Source organism: Lactuca saligna, chromosome 5 (assembly GCF_052625555.1).
Source record: "Lactuca saligna cultivar CGN05327 chromosome 5, ASM5262555v1, whole genome shotgun sequence".
NCBI lineage: Eukaryota > Viridiplantae > Streptophyta > Magnoliopsida > Asterales > Asteraceae > Lactuca > Lactuca saligna.
This window is the reverse complement of record NC_136421.1, coordinates 173,873,245-173,890,193: the sequence shown is the minus strand read 5'-3', so window position 1 is coordinate 173,890,193 and position 16,949 is coordinate 173,873,245. Positions and strand designations below refer to the sequence as shown.

Below are 16,949 nucleotides of genomic sequence, written 5' to 3'. Positions count from 1 at the left end.
TCCTGGTCAAATAGTATGGTTATAAGACTCACATGGAGTATTAAAAACACATTGATTTACGGGGTTTTTTTCAAATGCCTTAATGATTTATACATAAACCTACTATTTTAGGCATGAAAAGCACTATTGCATTACAGTTTTGGAACAATTAAACAGCCATCAACTATCGCAAAATATATAGGATTTTCTATGAACATTTAAACATGTACAAACCATTTTCATTCTATTTCATACAAACATTGTCACTAAATACTTATGAACTCACCAGCTTAAATGTTGACCTACTCTTTCAAAACCACTTGTATATCTCAAGGATTCAGTAATACAGGTAAACTACAGCTTTTGAAGAAGGGACGTTGTGCCGTTAGTTTAATTTCATTTTGACATCATATTGTAATTTCTTTTGAAACATGTACTTTTCTACAATGTGAACTTTCAAATTAGATATATGATGGTTGTGTTACTTTCTTTACTATGTATTCAACTGTTTCGATACTACATGAAGTCATCCGCCCTCGAACGATTCCGCCGTTCTGGTTTGGGAGTGTGACATGTTCTTTGACCTCTAAAGGAAAAAATAAGAATCAAGCTTCATTTTACAATATAAATCGTTGAATGCTTTGATTTTTATTTTGCAGATTAACTAAAGAATTTGGTATTCGATTTATGTTGTCTTTCAAGAACCCATATGAACGACTGGTTTATGATTTGTGATTTCTGGAACTACTGAGGAGACTGATGTTGCAGATCAGATTCATCTGATTTGGAGACGGATTTTGGGGGGTTGTTTATTTCTAGTTTTCGGCTACGATTGTCAATTTTGGAGAAGTACTATACGAGGGCATTATCAGACGCAGGGGTGAGATTAGGTAGTGTGGGTTGTAGAACACAATGAATTCCAAGAACTCCATTTGGTGAACCTGTCATGTCGATCTCCTTCTGATTATTTTTTGTGTGCGTGATTGTTCTTTGTTTCATGTCCTACAACATCAATCTCCACATTTTGTTGGTGGTGGTGAAGGTGATGGTGGTGGTGGGAGGTGGGTTAGAGGAAGATGAGAAGTGGTGGTCTTTATTCTAAAAGAATAAAGATAAACTAACGTGGATATTTGATTTTTTAATTTTTAAAATATTAAAAAAAAGTCACCTAAGCAAAGGTAACCGATGAAACCGTTAAATTTTTTGAAAAATGATGTAATTAGAAGGTAAAAATGGAGTTTAGTTGTCTAATATTAAAAAAAAAAAAAAAAAAAAAAAAAAATAGTGACCAAATTAAAAAATTGTCAAAACTTTAATGTGATATATATATATATATATATATATATATATATATATATATATATATATATATATATATATATATATATATATATATATATATATATATATATATATATATATATATATATATAAAGAGTTTGCAAATCAAATCGATATCACAAGAAACCGTCTATCATTATTCAAAAAAAAAGTACCACAATGAATGTTCTTCAAAAGCTACTTGCATGCATTTTGAACTATCGTAGCTGATTATTCAAGAACAAAAATGGCACTTTTGTATATAAACAAATAATAAATAAAAATAAGATCATTATTCTTCAGTTAACTCTGCTACAATCCCGTCTGATTTCCCCCTGGTTCCCTGTTAAAACCCCAACTCTGCCAAGCTTTGTCATGGCAGCCACAAAAGCCTGGTTGAAGGCATTGTTGTTCGACGCAAATAGGTTAACCGTTGGTCTTGACCGATTATCTGTGTACAAGATTTGGTCGGAGATAAACAATCCTTTTCCTTGTTGGAGATTCTGATAATACACATTATCAAAAGTGCGAGGGGTTGTGGGGTCCATGTTGATCGCGATCCTAGGATCTACATTTACTGGACACATTTGTCGAAGCTGAAGAGCATATTTTGTATTTAGTGTCCGGTCTATTCCAGATTTCGTATAAATGCGCTTTGAAAATTGACTACAGTGAGAGAATCCAAGTGTATGCGCACCTGGAAAACAACAGGTTTAATCAAAACATGATCGATTAAACAGTATAAAGATACAATTTTCATTGAAATTAAAGACAACAAGATCAATATATATGTCGCATTGTATCGAATATTTACCTGAAAGTGCAATCATATCGGTTTGAGATAGACCATGAGACGCGAACATGGTATTAAGTTGATCAAGTGTAAACTCTGGGTGTGGAAGTTTGTGTTGGACACTTTTCTTCGTAGAGATTCTTCCATCTCTCCTTCCTAATTCCACCTTGTATGATGGCCCACCTGTCTATATATTTAAAGAAAACAAAAACCAAACGAACATGTTAAAGCTTATAAACCATCAATTTAGAATAGGATAAAATATAGAAAATACCTGTATTTTCATATTTTCTATATTTAATCAGTTAACTAATTTTTATAGTAATTAAAATACTACTATTTCTTTACCCTTTACAAACAATATTCTTTTCGAGTACTCCATGAAAAATAACCAGTATAACAAGAAGTGATAGAGTAGTTAATTAATATTTACCAGGGCTACAACGTCTCTAGTGGCAAGGGCTAATATATCTGCACAAGACACTTTATTACGGCAGTTGGGGTTGCTGTCAACGGCGGCCTTTGCTTTGATGACGGTGTCAAATCCATCTCCGGCGAGTGACAAATCATCATGATGATCCCTCTCGGCATTAGGATTGGACAGAAAGACGGAAGCATCGCAGCCCTATATATAACGACATACAATAATAACTTATAAAATTACAAATCTAAAACCGAAGTTAAGAGCACTATAGCGGGTATAATGAAATTAGACTAACCCGAACAAAACAGTCGTGAAAGAAGAGGCGAAGAGTGCCTGGAGCAGTAACGAAAGTCTGCAGGAATTTCTTAGTGACTGCTGATCGGACGATGGATTCGACATTTGGGCAACTGGTTTGATAGAAATTTTGTCTAAGTTGTGCGTAAGACGTAGCAACGAAGAAAGAGAGCAATACCAAAGACAGAATTTGCTTCTTCATTTTGCAGTTTCTTCTCTTTCTGCAGTAACATTGTCCGTGAAGATGTTTATATAAGTACTTATAAATATTATTTTATTATTACCATTGGTTGCTATAAATATGTTTATATAAGTACCTATAAATATTATTTTATTATTGACATGTTATATATATATATATATATATATATATATATATATATATATATATATATATATATATATATATATATATATATATATATATATATATATATATATAGGTTCAAATGCGGATTGATATTCTTGCGTAGACGTGTGGACAATGTTATTCTGTAAGAATAACAAAGAAAATATGTTGTTTCATAATATAAATATGTTTAATTTTACATAACTATTGTCATTATCACACATTTTTACTAATTAAATCGTCTATAAGGTTATCATAGACTTTTTATTATTATTTTCATTTTGTCAGAATGTTTATTGTGTCGTATTCTGTAAGAATGAAAATGAGTGAAAAATGATGTGTGAGAACAAAAATGAATAAGAATTAGTAAGAATGCATGAAAATGACGATAGTTGTGTGAGGTTGAACGTATTCATATTACTAAACAACTTATTCTCTTAATAATTTTCATAGAATAACATTATCCACACGTCCTCACAATAGTTGTACATCCACATTATAACTTAGCCTTAGCCTTATATATATATATATATATATATATATATATATATATATATATATATATATATATATATATATATATATATATATATATATATATATATATATATATATATATATATATATATATATATATATATATATATATATAGGAGTATGATCAAATGAGAACACCAAAAAGGTTGAGAACGCGAGAACAAAGTATATTTATGTGTGGAGAAATGATAATTTTTTACGTCTTTAATTTCAATTGAATAAAAAAAACATATTCATGTTGATTGTGCGTAAAAATTTATCATTTCTCCACAAATGAATACATGGAATCACAAATGAATATACTTGTTCTCGTGTTCTCAACCTTTTAGGTGTTCTCATTTGATCGTTTCCCTATATATATATATATATATATATATATATATATATATATATATATATATATATATATATATATATATATACTCTCGACAATCAAGCTAGTAACCGTAGGTGAGAGTGTCAACTCGTATAGATCTATACATCATTCTCCCGCTCCTTACGAATTAACAGTTATAAGTCAGAGATATTTCTATGTATAGTGATACTTACGTGGATCAATAGAAGGCTCACGTGAATTTAAAGCATATTAATAACCCTAAATTTGCTAATAAGTTTTTGGTTATTATTCCCACGATAATATACATTAATTCAAATATTCCTTAGTTCGAGGTTCCATAGTAAGACTGTTGCATTGGGTATTGAAATTGCATTATCACAACACAAACCAACAAATAGACTCCTGATATAGTTTAAATATTGTTTCTATAAACCTAATAAAAATAAAACAGCTACTGAATGTATCCCCCCCCCCCCCCCCCCCAGGAAAACGGTAAAAGACTTTAAGTGGGGCTGTGACACTCACTTGGTTGAAGCACATACGATAAACCAAAGAGAATATGGTATTTCAAAAATTGGCAGTTTCACACTCTGATGAATAGTAACTTTGACAGGTGAATAGTGATGTTGACCGGCGTGAATAGTACTCAATTGGAGCTTGATCAGAATACCACTTAAATCTGGCTGGAAAACTGCTCCGGCGACGTTGGACGGCGACGATGAATGGCGGTGAATGACGGTCAGCGGCAACTGTCAACGTCGTTTTGCTCACCAGAGGTTGTTGGAGGGTGGGGGTTGGTCAGAGGGATGCTCACAGATGATTTCTCAGAGGAAAAAAGAGAGAGAGAGAGAGAGAGAGAGAGAGAGAGAGAGAGAGAGAGAGAGAGAGGAGAGAGAGAAAGAGAGAGAGAGAGAGAGAAAGAGAAAGAGAGAAAGAGAAAGAGAGAGAGAGAGAGAGAGATTCTCGTTTTGCTCACAAATGATTTCTCAGAGGCTGTCAGTCGACTGTTCTGGTGGTTCTCGCTTTTCCAACGAGGCGGAGGTGGGCTGTCGACGATGGTTTGCGGCGGTTAGAACCAGAGAGAGAGATTCTGATGAAGGAAGGAGAGAGATTGGAGGGATATTGGCAAGTTTTCAAAGATGGAGAACTCGTTTATATAGGGTCTCTTGTCTCGATCCAACAGTCCGAATCAAATCTGACCCGACAGTCCATAATCAGTCTAGATTTTAAGCTCTTATCCTATTTAGGCGACAATCAGTATATCCGAGTTTTGATAGTCTGGGTCTTCATATTCTTTATCTTTGATATGTGCAGACGGTTTTTAGGCCCGAAGTTGTACACAAAAAACAATTATCACATACGGGGGGTGAAGCCCCCCATGTTATGGACCTACTTTTATATGTATAGCTAGGATCGACAATGTTCTAGTTTTTTTTTTTTTTTTTTTTTTTTTTTTTTTTTTTTTTTTTTTTTTTTTTTTGAAATGACAAACTATCTAAACATACTTCTAAATACCACTTATGTTTCCTAAGAGACTTCAACTCATGACCTCTCATTTGAAATGATCACTCCTCACCGCTAGACTAAAGGCCTTTTGGTGACAATGCTCTAGTTAGGTTAGGTTTTGTAATATGTCTATATAATACAACTTATAGTTATGGTTTTGTTGTACTATCTTTTTCAAGCTCTTGAATAAGAATATTCCTTCCTACCCTGCAGGTCGTATAGACAAAACCATGTTAAAACGGTGTCTTTGTGTGCATGGACGGATCTTCTTTGGGGCCAGGTGGGGCTGTGGCCCCCTCTGTTTTTTTTTGTCATAATTAGTCCTCAAGTATTAAAATTTTTACATATTATGCCCAAAAGCTATAAAATTTGGCTTTGGCCCCCCTGCTCTCCAATTTTCATACTTATTATACTTTCGGCCCCTCCAAAGAAAAAGTTCAAGCTCCGTCACTGTTTGTGTGTGTTTTTTATTCTTCCTAACATACAACATGAAAGTAATGTTGAATGTTGCTATGATTTATGCTTAATGTTTATTGAAAAATTTTGAAGAAAAAAAAAAACGTTTAGAAGGAAATATCTCATTACTCATGATCAAAATCTGAAATGACTCACGTAAACAAATATCAGAAACTTGGAAAACAGAATCAAACTTATCAATGTGTTGTAACAACTGTTAAATGATACTAGACAAGATCAAAGTAATAGATAGTTTTATCCATAAAAATGTGGATTTTATTTGATCGTATCACCCCTAACACGGGTTCAGTAGGCATTTAGCAAGGCCGGTGGCTTTCAACATACCTAATATTCTCTCGGTGAATGTTTTTAACGTACAAAACCATGGGGTAAAACCGTTTGATATTCTTTAATAAATTATCGGATTCGTTTGTCGACATTCCACAATGCTAAAAGAACATAGATATCATTATATTTTATAATTTGCGATGATGTGAACTATCTTTTTACCAAATTTTAAGTAACTCTTAAAAGCTATTCAAATAAAGGGGGTTAGCTAAATAATTGGAATTCTGTAAGAATAGAAAGATGACATGGTCCATTAGCCAGTTGTCATAGGAAACATTTAGGATATAGTTAAACATGTGCTATGCGAATCTCACTTTATTCATGGGCTCTTTTTCTTCTTTTAAAAAATCCTATTAATTTTCATATTTTAAAAGCATAAATTTCATCAATTCAAGGTTGGATTTGTAAATCATACAATAATTTAATTTTTAAAATTTTTTATTTTTTGTAACTCGTGAATTTTGAAATATAGATTTTGATCTTACAATCCTAAGTCTTTTCAAAGTAAAAATAATTTTGATCGAATCAAGACAAATTCTGAAACAAGATCTATACAATGATCTTTGGATCCAGTTAACCAAGTCAATCCCTATTTTTTTAGTAATTATTAAGTAGTCTGAATACTTAGTCTTCTAAACTGTAAGAAATTCGTCATTTCTACTAAAAAAACTCATAGAGAACAAAAAATATAGTTCATTTAGTTTCAAATCGTCATTTCTACTAAAAAAACTCATAGAGAACAAAAAATATAGTTCATTTAGTTTCAAATCGTGCCTTAAAAATTCGTCTATTAAATTTGAGGATTACAAATTGTAGGAAGGCTCCTATGATATCATACGATTTATCCATTCATCTCGAATTAAGCAAAACATCACAACACACATGTTATAAGTCTTTCTCATCTTTTCCCTAAGTTGTACATATTATTGATGATCTTATTTATTTTTCTCCTTAAAATGTTTTCTTCTTAATTGTCGTTGTTTGCGTTGCGCCTACAATAATTGTGGTTACTTCTTAAGAAATTAAACTGATTCCACCATATACTTTTTAATCTACATCAAATTATATTGGCTATTGCAAAAACAAGATACTTAGTGCAAATTTGGAGATTAGTTCATTTTAGTATGATATTCCAGTCAATATTATGATCATGATTTTAAAAAATATAAACAACCATAGATAAAATATCCATGTTGTCAAACTTGTTTTAACTTATCAACGATGTAAATTTTAATTATTTTTTGAATTATTAATATTATGTCATTGAGTAAATGGAATATAAGGAGAAAATTCTTCCCAATAATGTCATTCCAAGCAACTGTTTAACTTCTTGTGACGTCCTTGTGAAGGTACCTCCTTGTTATCTAGGGTTCATCTTTTGACATTACAATTGATAACGACTTTTGCCCAATAGCTGATTCATAATTGGGGTGCTACTTCATTTTTTTCCACTCTAAGAAACCCTTTTATCATACTTCAAGTGGTACCATGACATCACAAACTACAATCAGGTTTTGATCATTTACCTTTGACAGTTTTAACTTTTTGAAAGATGATTAGGTTTAGATTTTATGATATGATTCGACTAGAACCATTCTATACGACTTTTGAAGTAAATAAGGTTTTTTTAATTTCAATACTAATAAAAAAATGAATAAATTTCAAGCAACACATAAGAAGTCATCGTATAATCATATTAACCTTCAATAAGGTAGAAACTTGTCTTTAATATTGGTAAGCCAAAATGAAATCATATTTCACAAAGAAAGCACAAGAAGATGATTGAAAAAAGAAGAAGTGAGATTCTTATAATCTCAAGAAGCGCACAATTCATGCATCTAATTTAACATGTTTTATTCCAAATTAAACTTCCGAATTTTATAGATATCAAATCAAAATATCATTATTTTTTCATGGTATGAATATGTAGATATGTTGTTATAAGTAATATATATTATACACACAGTTGAATACGTTGTCTTATATATTACAAGTGTTTTTATGTTTATGTTATTAAAAGTTGTATTTTTTTTTTCATATTATTTTATATATATATATATATATATATATATATATATATATATATATATATATATGTGTGTGTGTGTGTGTGTGTGTGTGTGTGAATCAATATACGTTTAATATACAATTATACAACTTAAAGCAGTCTATAAAATCATCAATTAACGATAGACATAACAATTAATTTAAAACTACGACGCTTAAGAAAACTAATAAGTTGATATGTTTGTTTTGCTATTGAAATAGAAGTTGTTATTTTATCTATATAATTATATTCACTTGCATAGCATTAAACTTGGCATATTTACACTTCAACACAAAGAAATATCCCAAGTATATTCATTTTTCCCCGACTTTTATAGTTGTTTAAAAACAGACCTTATATTTATTAGTGGTTTTAAAGTTTAACATAAATATTAGGTTTAGCGTAAAGTTAGAGATGTATTATGAGACTAAGGCTATGTTTGGCGGACTAGCTGAAAAGCTAGTTGATGGCTGAAAAGCTAGCTGTTAAATAAAAAACTAGTTGATAGCTGAAAAGCTAGCTGATAAAGAATAATGTTTGGTAAAACTAGCTGAAAAACTAGCTAAAATATATAAAATTACATAAAATGACATGTAAAAATATGTGTTTCTATAATTAATTAAGGGGTGTATTTGGAAAATTTTAAAAAAGCTCCTAAAAAGCTAGTCTAAGTAGCTTTTCAAAAAGTTAGCTTATAAGCTAGCTTATCAGCTACTTTTTGGTTTACCAAACACGGCAACATAAAAAATGTCGAAAAATAAACTAGCTTATCAGCTAGCTGTGGCGCGCTAAACACAACCTAAATTTAACGGTTTTGATTTTAAAAGTGGGCCACTTAATGAAAACTATCAATAATAACCCTTTTAAAAAACATAATATATTACTCGGAAATTATTTATAAGGTCTGCACTGGAATTAACAATCCTTTGTATAAACCAAGAATGCATAAAACTATTAGTTTTAAATCCAATAATATACAACAAAATTAGTTAAATTTAATACATGTATAAATGTTGAAGACAACAAAATCGGCTACATGGCTAGTAAATTGCCAACCAGGAAAAGCTTGAATTTTTCAGTTCGGTTTTTGTTAGGGTAATAGGCACATGCCCACGTTCCATCTTAATTAATTTTATATTACATCTTCATTTTTTATATTTAGAAGTTGCAACGTTTAATTTTACATGTAACCATATTGAAATGTAGAAGCATGTTCATTTTTATAAATTAAATACAAGAATTAGTTGCATATATTTTAACTTTTTTTTCTTATAGGAATCTATTTTTATAATTTTTATTTCAAGTCTATAGTTGACTTTTCATTAAAATATAATGGTGAAAAACAATTCATGTTGTAAGTTGTAACCATGATTTTTGCAAATTTAAAATGTAAATAGTATATTTTATAGGAAGTTTTTTGAAAGCTTATTAATATTAGAATTGGTTTTTGAAGCCGTTTTTATCATCACATCATTTTTTTGGAAGATTCATTAACTAATCATTTTAAATGAGATATTTATTAAAATATATATATATATATATATATATATATATATATATATATATATATATATATATATATATATATATATATATATATCAGTTTTTGAAAAATAACTACTGAATGTCTTATTTCGGATTATTCATCAAATTTTAAAGATCATTTTCCTTCTTTGCAATTTTTTTTTTCAAGGAAATGTCTTACTTATGTCTAAAATATTCATTTCCAAGTGTATAATATGATGTTTTCAATTAAATTTCTCATTTTAAATATATAGTTTTCATTTATTATGTTTTTTTAACTTTTAATTAGGTTTTTTTATTAAGAAAACAGATTTTTTTTAATTCCGAAATTGTTCATTAGATTTTGATATTTTTCTTGAAATTTCATAGTTTTTTTTTTCGAACTCTGAAAGTTTAGTCTGGAGTCCGAAATGTTATTTTGAAATATATTTTTCTTTTGTCAGAAAAACAGTTTTTGTGTCCCTTCAGGAATTGATGGCTATTTTGCTAAAAAAAAAAAACAATATATATTTTCTTAAAATACACATTATATTGTGGTCAGTTAATTAATTTTCATATTTTTTTGGAAAATGTTATACAATTATTTATCAAATATACATTTAAGGACAATAATTCAAGACTAAATTACATGATTATTGTGGTTTTTGTAGATCGAGGAGCTTGTTTCTTCCATCACTCATCCTTTAGGTTTGTTTTCCTTGTAAGTTTAAGCGTCATGTCGTTAACTCTAACGACTCAGTTGTTAAACATTCATAAGGGTAAAATGTGAACAGTTTCAATAGTTCAATGGCAAATAGATAACGAAAAAAAGTTTAGTGACTAAATGTGAACAAAATCGAAAGTTCGTTTTGCCACTAAAACTTCAATAACTAAATGTAAAGAGACTTAATCTTATATTATGTTTTAGCAAATTATTTATTTGTGTTAAATTGTAGCAATATTTGTTGATAAAGAAATCTATGAAATAAAAGAACAAAACCCTGAAAATATATTTAAAAAAAAACAAAAAACCGAAACCGAAATAAAAAACCAATGGTTTGACATTTTCCAAAATAAAAAATCAAAATTTCCAATCTGATTTTGGTTTTTAAAAAAAAAAAAAAAAAAAAAAAATGAATCATTCTCACTGATGTGAATTATGACCATTGGTCTGCCATTCGGAATTTGTGACATCCCATGAATACGTAGTTACAACATCGTCTGAACTCGTAATTCATAGTAAGGGGTTAGAGTATCATCGCATAAATACGTAGTTACAACATCGTCTGAACTCGTAATTCATCACCTACAGGTTATGGGTCTGCTGGTGTTTCCACTGGGTTGTCTAGAATAGTCTGTGGTCGTCATCTATACTCTGGTAGATGACTACATCGCCACATTGCCAGTTAAGGTTATGATATCTCCTTTCATCCTACATCACCTATTCATCATCATCTATTTACCTAATTATCATCACCTATCTCTCATCATTTTATTTCATCACACACCAACTATTTCATCTACCCATGTTTCATTCGCAACATATTTGTAGATATAAAATAAATATACCGTTTAAATCTTTTAAAACATGTATAAAATCGTTCATCCAACATAGACAACAAGTATTCAAATAATATGCACACATAGCACATAATTTATATAAAATACTTCATATCTATGTGTAAGATGAAAGTAACTATATGTTGAATAAAAAAACTGACCCTCTTGAACTTTGCTACCGCAACCCCCAAGCCACCGTAGTCAAGCAACATCCTCAAACTATGATATCCGAAGTCATCATGCACCGTAGTCTATGTCATTACTTAGTTTATTTTGTCTTTTCTGTAATACACTCTATTGTCCAGTATGCCTTACATGGCTACTCTTAGAGTTGTAAACTTCTCTATAAATAGAGATCCTTGCTTATGTATTTAGTACCCCAACCGATGTGTGAATCTTTTATCAATTTCTAATACACATCTTCTTGTTCTCATTCTCTCTTACTTAAGCTTCTTCCATTATTATCTATCCTCGTAGAGTAAGTCACTGGTGACTTAATCACTAAGCTAGATCTAACTTACTAACTTGGTTTGAATGCATTCCATGTTATGAATCTGCTTTTATGTATACTTTATATAACAGTTGTTGTCATTTACGTTTCTTTACATTTCCGCATGTAACTTACTAACTTTTAATTCTTAATATTATTGTTGAGCTAACAGATCCTTAGAGATTAACAATTCCGCTATTTACTTGTTCTAATATTTTGTTCAAGTGTGTCTCAAAGTTTCTCTTATAACTATATATACCATAAAAATCCCATAAATGCTTCCTAACTTCAAACCCCAAGGTTTACTCTACTAAAGCTTCATATTCTCGGCTCTCTGGACCTAGAAGGGTCCAGATTCCTAACTTCAAACCCCAAGGTTTACTCCTCTAAAGCTTCATATTCTCAGCTCTCTGGACCTAGAAGGGTCCAGATCTATAACACAAACTTGCAAGAGGGGTTTGAGGCATTCAAAACCCCAAAGATGAAGTGATTCAAGCCCTAACCCCAAAATGGAATCTACACAATAAGGAAGGAAAGGGGTTCATTTTTGTACCTCAGAATGAAGCTCCTTGCTTGAATAACTCAGAACAATAACCTTCATTGGTCCCTCTTGCTGGAACTCTTCTCCTTTCTTGCAAAATCACACCAAAAAGCTCAAGATAGCTCTTTCTCTCACTCTAGACACTCAAGCTCGCTAGGGTTCTCACTTATGGGAAATGTAGTTGCATTTGAAGGCCATAAGTGCCTTTAAATATGGCTCAGGCCCAAAGATTTAGGGTTTCTGCCAACAACGCGGACTCAGCGAGTCGCCTCACCAACTCGTCGAGTCCATTCATTAATCTGATTCATCAGTCGCGACCTTACTCGATGAGTTGAGGCGTCAACTCATCGAGTCTCTCTTCTTAACTCAAAAGAAAAATATTTAAAATTATGATACTTGGAAATCCGGATGTTACATTTTTTTTTTTTATTTCATAGATTTCTTCATCAACAAATGTTGCTACAATTAAACAAAAATAAATAATTGTTAAAACATAATACAATAGGAAGTTTGTTCACATTTAGCCATTGAACTTTTTAGAGGGAAACGAACTTTCGATTTTGTTCACATTTAGTCAATAAACTTTTTTTCGTTATCTATTTGCCACTAAACTATTGAAATTGTTCACATTTTACCCTTATGATCGGTAACAGTCGGTCATAAGGGTAAAATGTGAACAGTTTCAATAGTTCAATGGCAAATAGATAACAAAAAAAAGTTTAGTGATTAAATGTGAACAAAATCAAAAGTTCGTTACCCTTTCAAGTTATTATCCCTAATCTTTTAATCTTTTTCTTATTGTCTTTTTGTGTTTGTACTACAAAAGGTTGTCATCAATTATGGTTGAGTGATTTTGTATAATACTTTCATTTTTTTCCCTTGTTACAAATTTATCCACTTTTTCTTTATTAGAGCATCCTATTTTTTAATACTTCTAGTTCCTTACAATTTAGCTATATGTATCATCCATCTTAACAAAATAAAAAATGATACAATAGTTTTTCACTATACAGTATTTTAAAATATTATGTTGTACAATCTTATTAAACCCAAATTGATATGTATGAAAAAAACTATTGTGTCTGAATCATTCAAAAAACTGAATAGATGATAACTACTTAAATTGTTGAACCTGTTATTTGTTGTTATAACCAATTAGATGTCAAAAATACATATTAACAAAAAAGAAAATTAAATATAATCTTCCGATAGAAACAACAAATAAATATTACTATGTTTACATTCCCCAAGGACAATATATAATCTTAAATTCAATAAAGTGTCCAAAGTATAATATTTAACCACCCATTCAATATACATTTAATTGCATATATATATATATATATATATATATATATATATATATATATATATATATATATATATATATATATATACCAACTTGCATCATAAACCATGGTCTAAATATAGAACCTTTGCCTTTTTTCCCATTAAAACCACATAATGCAATACAAAACCTGAAACAAGACACGTGTACGTTTGAATGTATCATGTATGTATTCTATGTATGTATGTAACACACAACATACCTGTACAAAACACATAGGCCATATAATCCATGATACATAGGCCTATATTTTTCTTCAACCACTGAATTCTTTTTTTTTATTATTTTTTTTTTTTAAAGATTCAAAGCTTCTTGCTGACAATTGAAAGCTCTTGCCTTCCTCTCCATTCCTCACCCGGTTTTAATGTCACCGGTTTTTCAACCGCTGCAGCCTCCACACACAGCATATATTTATACTCCTCATCTCCAAAGTCAACTATAGCCTTTGACTTTTTATCCCATGGATTCCACACCACTACACAATTTTTTTTACTTATTTAAAAAAAAAAAGGTTTATAATTAATAATTAACTATACATCATTTAATTAAAAATTAATCTAACCAGCATCTGGAAGCCCGTCTTTTCGGATGACAAATGTTCGTTTCTTTTCATGATCCATAACTGCAATTTTGGTAGGTGTGCTGAGGTAGATCTTGTCAACCTGGTTAAAAAGACGAAAATACCCATGGGCGATGGTTAGGTTATGTGATGAAGATTGAGGTTTAAGGAATAAGAAAAAGTTACTTCTGATTCAAATGTTATTGAGTCTCCTTGTTCTGTGAAGCGTTCTCTTTTTTGACAGTTGTCAAGGTAATCCAAAGTTTCCAATCCTTCCACACGAACTTCACTGTATTTATGTATTATAATTATAATATAATAATTTATATTTCTAATTAACTTTATGTTTAATAAGAGAAGAAAGGTTGTAGTACCTTATATCAGAAACAGAAAAATATGTATGATATGCAAATGTGAAAGTGAATGGCTTTCCATCAGTGTTTGTATTTCTGATACGTGAAGTCAACATCAAGTTTGTTCCAGGTCCCAAAGTAATCCTCAACCGATACTCAAAGCTTTTTTTTTTTTAAAAAAGAAGAAGAAGAAAGATATTATTTAAAAGGAAACTTTTCTTGCATTGAAGAAAGTTGTATAAAATGTACCTGTGGGGCCATATTTTCAAATCCTCTTTAGTGGGCCTAAGAATCAAATCAGTAAAAACTTTATTGGTGGCATCAGTTGGGAAAGGAGGTGGATCATCATCAAATGTCCATAATCTGTTTCTAGCAAATCCATGTGCTTCAAGAGGGCCTAGATTTGAGAACTGCATCAAGAAAAATAATCAAGTTTCCAAGATTAGGAGAAAGAAGAAATAGTAACAAAAGACAAGGAGTCACTCACTTGAGGGAAACATATAGGAATCCCCCCACGTATAGGCTTTGGAGGCTTGAAGATCGCCTGCAGAGAGAAGATATTTATTTAAAAGGGAGAAGCAAACACAAGGGTAATATTGTAAAAGTGAGGTCTGACTTAACCCATTAAGACATGTTGTATTGTATGCATTTAAGTCAAAAAGAAATAAGTGTTATACTATTTGGCAGACTTGACACCTTACTACTGACAAACAGCAACTCTTCTCCATTCTCATTTTTCCAAGATGTCACATGGGCCCCATACAAATATACCTACAGGATAGAAAGAAGAAAAAGAGGAATGAAGATGCAAAGTCTGCAACTATAAAGAAAGTTATAAGAACATCACTAGGAGAACAATTAATCCAACTGATAATATATAGCTAAATCCAGCATCCATAATCATTCTATAACATAAGAAAGAACAATTATACATACATAGAGCTAATTTTGTATAAAACTACAATTAGAAGGGAAAGCTCTAACTTACCTACCACAAATCTACATGATTTTCAAATAACAATTTCAATTTTAACTATATAAAGCATTAAACTCGATTATCATAGCTCAATTTCACATTACCAGGGATACGTAGTATAAAACACACATCAATTACACCATAGTTAGATAAAATCCTCGAAAAAAGCAATAAATTGTCATGAATCGCTGTATTTAAATCATAGAAAACCACAAAATTTTGAACTGATTCAACGTAATCTATAGTCTGCAGATCTGGACTGTTGTGATTACGAGTAAGATCGAATCCATAAACAACTCCTTCGCGCAAAACCCTTAAGTACAGTAAAATAGACAAATCGGAGTAAGAAGATGAAATTAACTTACTGACCTCAACACGACTACCGTAGATTTCACGGAGCACAACCTTTTCGAGGCCGTTGATGGCTTTAATGACCTCAATCGGTTTTCGTTCGAAGTCTGAGGTTGACATCTCGTTCATCAATCATCAACTTCCATAACCTACTGCAAATTTTCTCCTTCGCACTAACGAACACCACTGTTGTGTCTAAATCTCTGCATGTAGCGCCATTTTTCTCCAGAATCTGTGTGGTTTGCTCTTTGTGTTGATGGTAATGTGATATCATGACGCCGAACGTCTGCTTTCTGGATAAAAACAAATGAGTGAACTACATCAATTATTCCTAAGACTACTTTCAAAATATACAGGTTTCGTCCCTTGAAAGTTAATTTTTTCATTTTTAGTCTTTAACAAAAGAACTCTGTCCATTTAAGTCCATGTTCAGAATTACTTTTTCATTTTTAGTTAAAGGTTCCTTTTCCACTCTACTAAAATTGTAAGTTTTCAAAGTTTAAATGTCACATTAGTCATATTTCATAGTAAATTATACTATTTAACTGAAAACTAAGGGATATCTACGTGGCGGGGTTTATCATATATTCCGATTGAATAAACCAATACAAAATGTGTAATTTATATATTTGAGATATATCCACATAAAATAATTACAAAAATAAAAACAGAGCTGGCCTATCTAATAAAACAAATAATAAATAATACTATAACAAACACAAAAATGAGAAAACACGAAAATGTAGGTAAAATTCTTATTTTAGAACATTTAATAAAGAAGGTTTGACGATAACATCTTGAGACCATTCATGTAATTTTTTCTGACCATAGTGACCATCATATGAAAATTTCAAAGCATGGACTAAAAGTAGATATCA

General features: G+C 30.7%; 2 protein-coding genes across 2 annotated transcripts; both read right to left on the bottom strand.

The window, feature by feature from the left end:
* Positions 1-1,434: 1,434 nt before the first annotated feature.
* LOC145048893 (peroxidase 16-like) lies at positions 1,435-3,043 on the bottom strand. The gene is made up of 4 exons (XM_078997526.1): positions 2,812-3,043; positions 2,526-2,717; positions 2,114-2,279; positions 1,435-1,996 (listed from the first exon to the last, which is right to left on the bottom strand). The coding sequence occupies exons 1-4, from the start codon at positions 3,010-3,012 to the stop codon at positions 1,599-1,601; spliced, it is 957 nt and encodes a 318-aa protein (XP_078853652.1). The 5' UTR covers positions 3,013-3,043; the 3' UTR covers positions 1,435-1,598.
* A 10,863-nt stretch (positions 3,044-13,906) lies between these two features.
* Positions 13,907-16,362, bottom strand: LOC144997450 (putative glucose-6-phosphate 1-epimerase). Its single transcript, XM_078957359.1, has 9 exons — positions 16,090-16,362; positions 15,441-15,515; positions 15,232-15,288; positions 14,994-15,154; positions 14,766-14,906; positions 14,578-14,680; positions 14,395-14,494; positions 14,035-14,307; positions 13,907-13,962 (listed from the first exon to the last, which is right to left on the bottom strand). The coding sequence occupies exons 1-8, from the start codon at positions 16,198-16,200 to the stop codon at positions 14,135-14,137; spliced, it is 921 nt and encodes a 306-aa protein (XP_078813485.1). The 5' UTR covers positions 16,201-16,362; the 3' UTR covers positions 13,907-13,962; positions 14,035-14,134.
* Between the last annotated feature and the right edge of the window lie 587 nt (positions 16,363-16,949).

What these genes read in the sequence shown, in the direction of transcription:
- LOC144997450 (XM_078957359.1), bottom strand. Translation starts at nt 16,200, where the DNA reads ATGAACGAGATGTCAACCTCAGACTTCGAACGAAAACCGATTGAGGTC. An exon ending in TGCTGTTTGTCAGTAGTAAG is followed by an intron (nt 15,289 to 15,440) that starts GTGTCAAGTCTG and finishes TTCTCTCTGCAG; the next exon opens with GCGATCTTCAAGCCTCCAAA. An exon ending in TTCCTATATGTTTCCCTCAA is followed by an intron (nt 15,155 to 15,231) that starts GTGAGTGACTCC and finishes TTCTTGATGCAG; the next exon opens with TTCTCAAATCTAGGCCCTCT.
- LOC145048893 (XM_078997526.1), bottom strand. Translation starts at nt 3,012, where the DNA reads ATGAAGAAGCAAATTCTGTCTTTGGTATTGCTCTCTTTCTTCGTTGCT. An exon ending in CTAGAGACGTTGTAGCCCTG is followed by an intron (nt 2,280 to 2,525) that starts GTAAATATTAAT and finishes TTAAATATATAG; the next exon opens with ACAGGTGGGCCATCATACAA. An exon ending in CGATATGATTGCACTTTCAG is followed by an intron (nt 1,997 to 2,113) that starts GTAAATATTCGA and finishes GTTGTTTTCCAG; the next exon opens with GTGCGCATACACTTGGATTC.